General features: G+C 38.9%; 1 protein-coding gene across 1 annotated transcript; it reads right to left on the reverse strand.

Moving 5' to 3' along the window:
• Nucleotides 1–384: 384 nt before the first annotated feature.
• On the reverse strand, nt 385–7,742 carry LOC124287148 (UBX domain-containing protein 10-like). The gene is made up of 4 exons (XM_046723632.1): nt 7,646–7,742; nt 4,611–4,806; nt 3,017–3,177; nt 385–2,125 (listed from the first exon to the last, which is right to left on the reverse strand). The coding sequence occupies exons 2-4, from the start codon at nt 4,775–4,777 to the stop codon at nt 1,569–1,571; spliced, it is 885 nt and encodes a 294-aa protein (XP_046579588.1). The 5' UTR covers nt 4,778–4,806; nt 7,646–7,742; the 3' UTR covers nt 385–1,568.
• Nucleotides 7,743–13,452: the final 5,710 nt, after the last annotated feature.

The following is a 13,452-nucleotide window of genomic DNA, read 5'->3' on the forward strand; positions in this document are numbered from 1 at the left end:
TGACAACATTATTAATAAATATTCAGTGATTGCCATCACAGCAACACAATGGACCCTGTATTACCATCCTAGAAGTGTATATTGATGCCATGTAGCTTTCATCGCCGATGATGATGATGACGACGACGACAACAATGATTGTCTTTGGAAATGAGTTAATAAATAAATTCAGTAAGGCCAGACCAATTTCATTTCTTGTTTTACGGATTCTTGTCCTCACAAAACCTAAAGGCAGGAAGGGAAAGAAAAGAAAGAAATCACCAGTCAAACTAATATTCCTTATAGAAACTTTTTTTTAAAAAACTTTTGGCAGTTTATGAAGTGTATATGGGGCAAAAAGCAATCTAAAAATAATTTTCTTGTAAGTTTACATTTTTGGCCAATAAAAACATTAGGATTCTATTTTTTGAGCGGGGGAAAATTCATTTATATTTTTTTTTTATTCTTGAAAAAAAAAGACCGGCGGATCCGTAAAACAAGAAATAAAATTGGTCTGGCCTAATGAGCTAATATAAGTACTCAACAATCTCAAAAGAGCATATTGTACTTCAACTGTTATGAAACTCAGATTGTGGTCCTCACTACCACTAAACGAAGATCTCAGGTCAACTGATTGGAGGTCATCCCACAGGCTGTGAACAGTATCTCTTGTTTTAAATACTTATCCCATACAAACAAGAGACAGACAATGATTTTGACGGAGTGCATTGTATCATCTGTAACTGTAATTCACAAAACACTGTTTAAAACTTTCTGAGGTTGCTTGCTTTAAAAACTGAAATGTCATTTTCCGATATCAGGTAAGCAATTGGTGGATTGAACCGTCATTATGGGGTGTCCTCCAACCTTTGTTTCATGGTAGCGAGAACTACAATCTGACTATACACATTAGGAATGATTAGATATGTAGTCAATGGTTTTTGTAGCAATTAATTTCATATCACAGCAACACATGCCATCAAGCTTTCTGTTTCTCTTTTCACACAACAGCTGTTCAAGAGACAATATCCATTCTGCTATCAATGTTCAACTTACAACCATACAAGCATTGCCCTTTCTTTAAACATTTCATTTCTGTATAAAGTGCAGGGTATTTAATAATGTGTAATTGTTTTTACAATCAATAAATAATCAGTAAAAAATATTTAATCTGTAATTACCAGGTAAAGTTTTACCTTTCAAAGCATTGTCCTTTCTTTGAACATTTCATTTCTGTATAAAGTGCATGGTATTTTATAATGTGGAATTGCTTTTACAATCAATCACAAATTGGTAAAAAATATTTAGTCTTGAATTGCTGCAGGGGCGGATCCAGAAGTGGGTGGTGGGGTGGTGCAGGGGTGCAGACACCCCCTTTCCCCTCGAAAAACTTTTCCATTTGGAGCATTTTCAACTATTTAAACCTTTGGACTTCATGATTTATGTGCACGCCCTTCTCCAAAATCCTGGATGCGCCCCTGTACTGGGTAAAGTTTTGCCTTTCTATCACAAATCAATACACTGGTCTTCTTCATGTGCATAACAAAATACACATCTTTCAAACACAAGCTACTAATCAAAAACAGAAATTACTTTTCCTCAAAGTACAGGACAGTCTTGTCCAGAAGATCTACATCGTGGATCTGGACAGTCAAGCTGGAGAATACCTTCCTCGGAGCATTACATGCCAATACATACTGAGACAGGTTTTGTTGTGACATGTTCTCAGCGAAATGGTGTATATCTTGAAGATAGTCCGAAGGACTGAAATAACGCTGACATCGTTTGCCGTCTGCTGGCAGTTTGACTGCAAGCAGCAATCTCTCTTCTTGTTCTGTTGGTTCTGGAGGTAAGGGATGTTCTGGCGGGGTCAGATTTAATCCAGAGAGAGGCTGGAATGGTATAGAGGCTGGATCATTCTGATCTTTTTGAGTTTCTGGTTTATCACTATTGTCAACTGTCATACCACTAGGCTGTCGGGTGGACTGGGACTTAGAGACTCTGGTTTCACTGAGGTGAAGGTCATCCAAGTCAGCATGGAGGGATGCAGGCTCATCTTGCTGGACATTTGGATCACCAATTGAGGGTAGGCGGCTGAATTTGTTAAACGATGATGGAGGTCTCATAACCGTTACATTTGGTAAATCTGTGAGGAAAATAGACAAGGTGAAAAATGTGTTGACCATAGATGAGAGTTGCTGAAACTGTAGAAATGGCAAAAGGGTCAACAAGTGCTGGAGTGATTGATCGATTAATCATTTAATCTATCAATGTCTCTTGCATCTCGGGAGACATATCAATGTTCATTAAAAATGAAACATCAAATTAACTTTAGAAGTAGCTATTTCAATGTTATGTTTGTTACATCAAGACAAAAACAACTGATGAAGTTTCCTGAATTGTAAAATTGACGAACTGCATGAGCATCAATCTACATAATTGGGATACGATGACATCTGTCAAACAAGTCAACGAACCTTATCGCTCAATCCTGTTAGTTGCCTCTTATGACAAGCATGGGTTACTGAAGATCAATTCTAACCTGAATCTTTACAGGTCGCTGAAGGAATAAGACAATCAAGTCTCGATTTAAGTGGCATTAAAATATCAAAATCAATTTTCTGTATTGAGTCTGTTTAATGAATATATCAGCATTAATGAAATTGGTGTTGAAGATAACAATTTAATAATGATTATTATGCAGCTGCAGGTACAATTAACAGGTTATAAAAAAATTAACAAAGGAATTCCATGAAATATCTGCAAGATCCGAATTTATGACAAACCAGTCTTTGTTAATAATATACTAGAATATGTTTCATCAAGGGCGGATCCAGGATTTTGGTGAAGGGGGATGCACATAAATCATGAAGTCCAAAGGTTAGGGGAAAATGCTCCACAGGAAAAAATTTCAGGGGAGAGGATGTGGGGGTGGTGGTGGTGGTGGTGGTGTGCACCCCTGCTCTGTATCTGCCTGTTAATTGTACCTGCAGCTGCATAATAATCGTAAATAATAAAGGAAATAGTATCCAAATACCTTCTTCCAGGGGTAGAGGTTGAGTTATCCGAGAGCTTTTAGGTCGTTGCCGTGATGACATGGGGCGCACTCTTTGTGTGGATGGCGGACGAGGGGGTGGAGAAGGGACATAACCCTCATCAGACCCACTTGACACTGGTCGAGGACTCTCAAAATCATCTCTGTGTACCATACAATAGAAAGAATCACACATGTATAACGATCACTGGTTTGTGATGTGACAAGGGACACAACTCTGTAAAGCATGTTGCAATGTAATGGACAACTCAGTCATGGTCATACAAGAGAAAATATTTGCTTCAGTTTATAATTGTTTTCTTCAGTAAAAAGCACATGCTGCTTAGTTGTAGCCAAAGTATGATTGAGCGAGTATGGTTTTATAACATTCCAGCAATATCATGGTGGAGGACACCACAGATGGGCTTCACACGTTGTACCCATGTGGGGAATCAAAGTAAGCACATGCTGCTTAGTTGTAGATAGGGTATGATTGAGAGAATACGCCACACCTTTTCATTGCCTGGAATGGTATCGAACATGCAGTCAAATGCCGTTGTGTCAAAGTTGTAAGAACCCACGGAAATACTTCGAGTTATACAAGGTTCGACACGAACGAAATGCATGAACTAGCAAATAATGCGAATTGACCAAACTTTACGTCCATATTTGGCTCATTTAGGATAGATATCTGCCCAGGACTCAGAGTAAGTGAGTTTAGTTTTACGCCTCTTTCAGCTACATTCCAGCAACATCACGGCAGGGGACAGCAGAAATGAGCTTCACACATTGTACCCATGTGGGGAATCAAACCAGGGCCTAGATTTTCGAAGCTCTCTTAGAGCTAAGATAGATGAAGTTAATGTATGGCACATAGGACTATCTTGGCGCTAAGAGAGTTTCGAAAATCTAGGCCCTGAATCTTTGGCATGATGACCTAATGCTGGGCCTCCCCACACCCCAGCCAGGGTATGAAGATGTTCTGTTTGTTGTTTAACGCTGCACTCAGCAATCTTTCAGCTATATGGCAGCAGTCTGTAAATAATTGTGTCTGGACCAGACAATCCATTGATTAACAACATGGGCATCAATATATGCATTTGGGATACAATGACATGTGTCAACCAAGTCAGCGATCCTGACCACCTGATCCCATCATTTATCTTCTACGACAAGCATGGGTTCCTGAAGACCAATTTTAACCTGGATCTTTAAAGGTCGAAGAAGATGTAATAAGACACTGACAAGAAGAAGATACTGATGTGTTCACTTGCTTTTGCAAAGTTAGTGAGTGAGTGAGTTTTAGTTTTACACTGCTTTTAGCAATGTTCCAGCAATATCACGGCGGGGACACAAGAAATGGACTTCACAAATTGTATCCATGTGGGGAATCGAACCTTGGTCTTTGGCGTGATGAGCGAACGATTTAACCACTAGACTACCCCACTGCCCCACTTTTGCAAACAAATGTAGATGTAGATGGATGGACGGGTGCAGACATTGACAAAAGCTCACAACCAGGTGAGCTTAAGAAATAAAGGGAGTTTGGGTGATATTTCAAAAACACTGATTGAATACAACATTAATAATAACATACAACGGAACTCTGTTTTGTTGGACTTGCATCCTCCTCCCAGATACTGTGTGTGACCTTTCCCCTCTCGGCAGCGACGGGTCCCCAAATATTGGGGAGGGGGAAGGGGTATGATAGACACCCTCAGTGCTGGAACGTCTCACTTGTCTGCCTGGCTGCTGACGACTCATGGGTGTCTCCTCATAACATCCTGCTGCTCCTTAAAGGGAGATAACCAATCTCGATTATCTCAATATATTATGATATACATGCATGGTGAGGATGTCATTTGTACACATTCTATGCTTAAAGGTCACATGCAACCAAAAAATCAAACATAATTAAAACACAATTATCACTTATTCATGACATATAATATGCATTGCTGGTTATGAAAAAACATCAAAACAAAATTATCAGCATACAATCGCAAATCAAAAGTGCAATATTGTGTACTTGGGTTTACTTCCCAAGAAACGAAGCAGCCGGGATACCGAACCCAGTTAAAGCGGGTGGGTGTGCACTCAAGTGTAACGGCTGGTTCATTTGCAGATGCCGCCCTCACGGCTCATTGTGTGTGTATATATAGAGATGTTGGGTTTTGTAAATACATGCTCATTTTTTGTGTGTAACATTTTGCAATCAACAGACATCATAACATGTCATGTGTACAAGTATCACACCTGCCTGTCTGTGTAATTACATAATGTGACAGAGACCGAACTCGGGCCATAAATCAATGCGTTTTGTTTATGGTGTATAGCCTGATAGGTGTTAAGTTCAAATTGCATGTGGTCAGTGATTGAAATTGTGTATTAGCAGACGGGCAGGCAGACACATGGGTGCCAATAAAACAGACATTGAGTTTTGTCTGTGACAACGACATATCTATATCACAGTTAGAAAATCTGTCGACGCTAAATAATGACATTGCTTTTAAGTATCGAACTGAGAAAGTGACTTGGTAAGAAGAACGTGTAGTGAAATAAAAAGCTCACGCCTGTGAAATATCAACAAAACAGCTCACACCAAAGCCTTCACCGAATATTCACCGGACAAGTCGCTCCAAGCTCCGCGAACCTATTTCACTGTGCATGTGCTATGAGCGCAGCCCAGCTGTTGAAACCACTTCAATTCCCCCAAGCGCTTGGGGAAAGTTAGTGAATCGGTTGAACTACGATTTCACGCGGGTTTTTCCATCGCGTTATTTTTCAACTTTATAAGTTGAATTTGCATTTTTGATGATTTGTTTCGGTAAGTCCATATAGAAAGATATCATAATCTGCAAAGTTGTGTTTTACGTTGCATGTGACCTTTAATATTGTGCGTGTGCAGAGAGCAAGATTTACTCTATCCAATACAATACTTTAGTCGTTCACAATCCCAAAGAGGGCAACTCACAAGCATAGGTTGGGTCCCTGTCGGGATGTGCCTTGTGTTGACGGGGGAGTATGTAGCAGAGCGTGGAGTCATCCCACAGATGACATCCTTACCTTGTCAGCTTGCTGACGGGGTTAACCACTTTGGTCATGTGGACAAGGCGTCCGACTTCGGATTAGAAGGTCCGTGGTTCGAATCCCAGCACGGGACTCGGAAATTTTATGGCCGCTACACATTGAAGAAGTAAAGTGAAGAAAATTTGAACAGCCTTTTTTTTTCCCAACTACCAAAAAAACCAAACTTTCCATCAAAACATAATTTAGAAACAGAAAATTTGTAAAGAAAGTCAAATACAGTGTAGAATAGTTGTATTTGAGTAATTTTACCATCAAATATCATAACATTTATTTAAAATGAAAAAGCACTGACATTGCTATGGTTGTCATTAGCAGAATTTGATCTGGTTGTATAATCATGATAACAGAAGATATTATTTCTTTTATTAGTTTTTGAATCAGTCTGGTTTCGATGTGAAAAACAATGACAAATTCATTGACATTTTGCTTTGATCAATGAAATACACAGACAATTGTCAATGAATGTATGTATATAAATGTCATACACTTATCATTGTTTCGATATGTATTAAGAGTGAGTGAGTTTAGTTTTACGCCGCACTCAGCAATATTCCAGCTATATGGTGGCAGTCTGTTAATAATTAAGTCTGGACCTGAGACAATCCAGTCATCAATAGCATGATTATCGACCTACGATACGGGATACGATGACATGTGTCAACCAAGTCAGCGAGCCTGACCACCCAATCCCATCTAAACGTCGCCTGTTACGACAAGCATGAGTTTATTGAAGATCAATTCTAATCTGAACACATGGGTAATATGTATTAGAGCTGTGTACTGGCAAATAAACTGTAACATATTGCGATTCATACTGCGATGTATAGGGAGCTGAAGGGTTTGACAGTGATTTTGTACATGCAGAGCCTATTTTCTACATACTATTTCTAAATATTCAAAGAGACTGTTCGATTAATGTGCATTTACACAGATCAGCAGTTTTCATTTGGGTAGGTAGTTCACTCTGGGGAAGGTGCATGATTTCCCTGCAACCCACCATCTGCCCATTCACATCCACATCTCCATTTTAATGTACCCCATAAACATGATAAATAATATGCGTGTGGATGTCAGTGGTGCGTATAAGGTGAACCACACATCTTGCACACGGCTGTTTGACTTGGTGAAGGTGGGGGCTTTAGTTTAAACATTGTGCTGGTGTTGGTATGATAAGTGTTGCCTACAGAGGCCTACTTTGGGTTCTGTCTGCCAAGCACGAAAGACAGCTAGACCCCCGATCTTGTGTCTCAGACACTGTCTGTCGGGAAATATGGGGGTCCCACCTGCATCACCCACACTGTGCTTATATCCCACAAAACATCGTTGTTGTTTAATCTTTGCTTCCATGGCACTTTGACCATAATACTGGTGACGGTACAATACAATACACAATGAAGACTCTAATCGTTAATGTTTCCAATGTCACGAGTTTTTGATATTTATTCCACCTACGAGTCGAGAGCCGGATTTTGAGTCCTGAAAGTCAACAAAACAACTTAGAGTGACCCATTGAACTGCTTTACATGAGACTACAGAGCAAACCTTGTGCACGTCTACACTGAACTGCCGAAGAATGAAAACTGCTAACATCCGTTGAAGTTTTAGAAATCTTCGCATCATATCTACCATGGCGACTGGCAGGTCGCGCCATATTTACAATACGGAGCAAATCAATGAGTGGCTGATATGATTGGTCAATTTAGTTTGCTAGATATTGATTCCCTCCAAATAAAACAACTAAAACACATATATTGATATCCTTATTTGAGGTAAAAATGTTTCATAACAATATATGCATTTATTGAGGAGACGCGTACATGTATTTATTGTTTAAAAAGTAGAATTATCTAAAATCGAATGTGGATTGGATTTGTTTTTGTTTTGTTTTTATAAAGATAATTACGCTGTATTCAAAGCTTTGAAGGCTTTCTGTACAGGCTAAAGAACTTGCTGTTGTTGAAAATAAAATTCAGATCTACATGCAAATCTTGGTATGGCGTGGCCCGAATTATTCTTCAGATGTCATTCTAGTCCCTTTCTCTTGCAACGCGACCGCCTCCGTGGTGTAGTGGTTAGAGCGTCCGCCCGGAGAGCGGAAGGTCGCGGGTTCGATCCCAGACCGCGTCATACCAAAAGACGTTTAAATATGGTACTTGTTGGTCGCTTCCTGGCGCTCGGCATTAATGGGTATAACAAGGACTGGTCGGGTCGGAGTCAGTATAATGTGTCTGAGTGGGGTATTCATGCTTCACTGCGGCAGGGTATCTCAGTGGGCTAGCACTATGAAACCAGCTTAAGTCTGGGCTAGTACAAGCAGCCGCACATACACATACACACGCATGCACGTTGTCATATGAGCGAAATATTCTCAAGCACGACGTTAAACCCAATTTCACCTCACCTCACCACTTGCAACGCTTGTTTGCGTTTTTTACGTCACCCGTTCATGTCTCAGACATGGGCACAATGTGTTAAGCCCATTTCTGGTGTCCCCCGCCGTGATATTGCTGGAATATTGCTAAAAGCGGCGTAAAACTCAACTCAGTCAGTCAGTCAGTCATGTCTCAGAGACACGCTCTGTTGGGTTTCTCGTTTGTTTGTTGATAAAAGCCTCTTACAGTAAGCATGGGTTGCTGAAGACTAATAATTATTCTAGCCCGGATCTTCACGGGTATGCTCTTTTGGGAACCTTTTTTGTATTGAAAGAAAAATAAAACGTGGACCAACAGCGCGTGAAAACACGGCCCATTACACAACGCTGTATCACCATTCTCGCGAGTGAGTTTTGTTTTACGCCGCTTGTAGCAATATTCCAGCAATATTACGGTGGGGAACACATATCGTTCCATGTACAGGCACTGAAAAGGTCATAATGTGTTTCAAAGATGATACATTTTTAATCATATATATACTTCCTTTCAAAAGTTTAGACTCACTTAAAACACTCACTATATGTTATGTATATATATCTGGTTACATCGAAGACTGATTTCTCCATAACTTGGGGAACCAACTGCAAAGCTTATGCAGATGAATTGCACGAGGATCATGCATCACATTGCCGAAAGGCATGTGCAAATATCGTGCATGCGAACAGCTGCGTTTTGGTGTAAAGTTTTGTTAAGAATTCGCCAATTTTTACTGATTTATATCATTTATGAAACTCATGTCAACATTACGAATTTGTTTTACAATAAATCAGGTCATGTGTAAACAGTAGGGAATATTTTGCAAAATTAGTTTAGGACAGTTGCCTGAAGTAAGTGGCTATATTTACACTAATGAAATGATGTATACTTCCAAGAACCCTTAGAGTGTCAAAGTGACACCCGATATTTAAAGCTTATTCGTCCGTTGTGCCTGAGGGAATGGCATTTTTCAATAACTATTGCGGGACCATCACTGAAAGGCCATGTCATCACGACTCATCTTTCTATCTGACTCACAGACCTGTGTATGCGCATGGTCTAACACACATCAATTGAAAGGAAATATGTTAAAGCTGTTATGGTAGATGAACCGAGCATCTCTACAGTGCATGTCAACTGTCGATCAGACTCCATGCACAAATTCTCATAGTGAAGACCAATTAGTAGCAAAATACACATAGGATTTAACCCGGTTAACTCCCTGGATGCCGAGTTCTTGTTTTTTTTTCTGACTCACATTTTCATAAGATCTATTTAAAGTGAACGTTGCGCGATAATGTCGTTCACGCGACACTGGATCTATCTACGGCTATACAATTACGCACAGATATAGAATAGTAAATATCTTAGTCGATGGTGTAAACTCAAGTGCAAATACTTTGGCGATTTGAAAAATAGACACTGTAAAGTGTTGTCCGAAATTTTGTTATGAGTTGAAAAACAGTACATTTCTTCGGGTTTTATCGTAGGCTACATATAACACTGATAAAACCACTGTGCGACGATATATTTCTATTTCGCATCTTTACGGAAAGTGTGAGCGAATATACTGCTTGATACCTGAACGATATACGTTTATATGAAATGGGTTAGTGTGCTTGTGTATACGTTTCTAACTCAATACTAAAAATGGCTGGCAATAAATGACAAAAATGGATTTTTCTCAATGACGTCAAACGACGTCAGAGGTCACGTGGGTATTAACATAAGGGGGCGTAACTCCGCTATGCTTAACACTCGGTCATTGTGGAGTTGCTGTGGAAACTGACACTATATTTTCGTGATGCGTGTTGACGATGAACCAAACTATTCTAATACAAATACCCACACTGTAACCGGATACGTTTTGGTAGTATGACAATTTATAAGAACTGATGATATTGTATTGTATTACATGAGAAAACACATAATAGGCTGGCCTTATCAAATATGTAAATTAGTTCTTAGATTCCCATATTCTCCTTTTTTGAATACATTTTGACTAATTTTGCACCAATATTAACAGAGTATAATAATTCAAATGTAATGAAATTACTGGGAAACACTTAAACCATTTTAGTTGACGTCATGATTTGTCTTCTGTGGTTTTCGACGTCGTCGGAAGACGACATTGATCTAATATGCTAATTCTATTGGAGATCGGTACTCGCATCGGAAATACGGTATTCTCATCTCCAGTATATGACATTTTATATCAAAGGTCTTTGTCATGCTTAACGATGTCTGGAAATGAAGTATTTGTCATCTGAATATGTCTAAATAACAAATATTTGTCATCCAAATATATCTAAATAAACTCAGCACTGGCGGTACTGTTACTGAACACGCCTTCGAACCGATTCTAGGAACCAGTCGGCCCTTCGCTAAATTCCAGGAAAAGCTAATGGGTGCTACTAAAATGGATGGGATTTTCCGATTCTGCAATTCGGAAATTATACGCTAAACTAGTATAAGAGTGGTCTATTTTGTGTAAAGTTGTTTTGAACTGAAAGTGTATCAGTTTATTAACGTTTTAGATCAGTAAAAACACAGAATGTGTTTAAATTAGAGATTTATAGAAAACTCGATTTCCGCAACTATAAAGTTAAACGGGACAATTATTTCGGATTGCTCACATGGTCGCGTGGCTCCTGATTTGCTACAGCTATGTTCATTGGCCATTTGGATTACACAGAGAGTATCATTGGCTGAAAGCTAATTTAGAATAATGAAAGTGCATATTGAAGATAGAAATTTCACATGAGAGATAAATTCAGCAGTGTCTTTATATTTGTTCTAACATTTTAAACGAAGATAATAGGACAGACATCAATACGTTCTTCGTCTAACTCACATGAGATCGATATGCTTAATTTCCTGCAGTGAATGAAGATACAATGCTATATGATATATTTACATAACAGAAACAGGAATATACAATTTACAAAAATAATGTTTCCAGTGGTTAACAGTTGTACATACATTGACCATGCACTCAAGCCATACATTATCATCAAGGGATATACAGTTTTCCGTTGGAAGTCCTCCGAGTAAGAAACAGATTCAAATCTTCATCATTGTTCCAAGGGCAAGAAAACGTATTTACATCTACTTTGTCAATGATTGAAAGAAAAACAAACCCACTGATTTTCATACAAAACCATGTCTTTACAAGTATGGCCCTGTAATGTTAAATGTTGAATTTATTGGTGAATGTGAACTTTCCAAAGGTCATTTTGCGTGCCTTACACGATTTAAGGTGTAACCTCCACGTGGCTGTCATACAGCCATATGAAGGTTACACCTTGAATATGACAGCCAGCACCCTTCTCCACATACCCCCTGTCAGCCTCCTAATCCTCTGGAGGGGCAGTCTACGCCATTCTTCGTGTAAAGTAGCTTCCAATTGGGTCAGGTTCTGTACATAAGGATCCCTTTGTTGCACACGACGACCAATGTTGTCCCAGACAGGCCACAGGCCCTCGTGTCTTTGCGAGGATTAAATTTTTTGAAAAAATATAAAAATTTGAGATGACCCCCGACTCGAAATGCCTCACAATACATTATGCCGTATTGTACTGTGAAGCATTTTCGAGTCGGGGGTCATCTCAAATGTTTTATGTTTTCTTAACATCTTTAATCTTCGCAAAGACACGAGGGCCTGTGAGACAGGCTCCAAAGGGTTAAGATCAGGGCTCATTCAATCGTGAGATATGTTAGGGCATGCTCAACGAAGTTCTTTATGTATATTACAGTTGGTCATGGTTTGATAGACGTCCACATATGTAGACTAACAGCTAATCTCTGAAATGAACATATTTTACAGAAATAAGAGTTTTTAAATTAATATTATAAATACAATAAAAGGAGCCCAACTAGACTTGCCACATATTCTAGACCTGCATGGGCTGTATTGGGTATGTTTGTGCCCAGATAAAAAAGACAACATTAGGTATTAACTATAGTTTTATCAATTCATGTTATCAATTGTGATTTTTAAATTAAGACATATTGCATCAACATATATGTACATCAACATATATTTGCCAGATCACATTTACGTGTGAATATTATCAAAAATAATAATTTATATACATGTACCTACCAAACATATGAGACCAAGCACCATATTATTTTACAAGACATGTTTGTCAGTGCACAGATAAGACTTATTAGAAAGTCACTTGAACATCATCATTGTTTCCTTTCACCTTGTTCTTGGCATACAGGAAGCCATCTAGAAGGGTGACCGCAAAAAGTCATAGGAAAAAAGTCATGTGAAAATAACTGTTAGAAAACATCCTGTTCACCAGTTATATACTTTGTTTATACTGAATTTTATAAATACTATTTCACTTTCATCTTCAAATGATCTTAAGTACTAAAAACATCCTGTCTCCAGTTATTTGCAAACACTAATTCATCAACTGCTATAAAAACGTCGTATTCTCCAGTTATTTATACTTGTATGATCTTGAGTGTTTTCTTTATGAACATGATGTAACTGGCCTCGAACATATAAATAAGCTTATTGAGGTGAGCTTATGCATAGTGTAAAGTTAGATGTCTGTGACGAACTTCATTTTTATTAGTTCTGTCGTTTTAATGCTGTGTCACCCTCAATTAATGTACGAGGCGCAATATAAAAAGACTGTTCTCGGATATTAAACAGAGCGAAACGCTGTGATGTGCTTTGCTGGGAGACTTCAGATCAAGCTGTTGGACATTCATGACTGTTGTCGTGAAGTATACACAATGGCCTCACCATGCAGACGGCTAAGGAAACGACGACTCGTCCTTATTTGTGTATTAATATGCGCTGTCCTCATCCTGGGGTACACTATAGTGACGAACCACAGTGAGTTGACTCGGGAATTGCCAGATCCCTTGTTACGTCTTTACCATCCCGACGATCCCAATGTGAAACTCGTGTTTGCCCAA

The sequence above is a fragment of the Haliotis rubra genome, unplaced genomic scaffold (assembly GCF_003918875.1).
Source record: "Haliotis rubra isolate DU_JTF1 unplaced genomic scaffold, ASM391887v1 Scf4, whole genome shotgun sequence".
NCBI lineage: Eukaryota > Metazoa > Mollusca > Gastropoda > Lepetellida > Haliotidae > Haliotis > Haliotis rubra.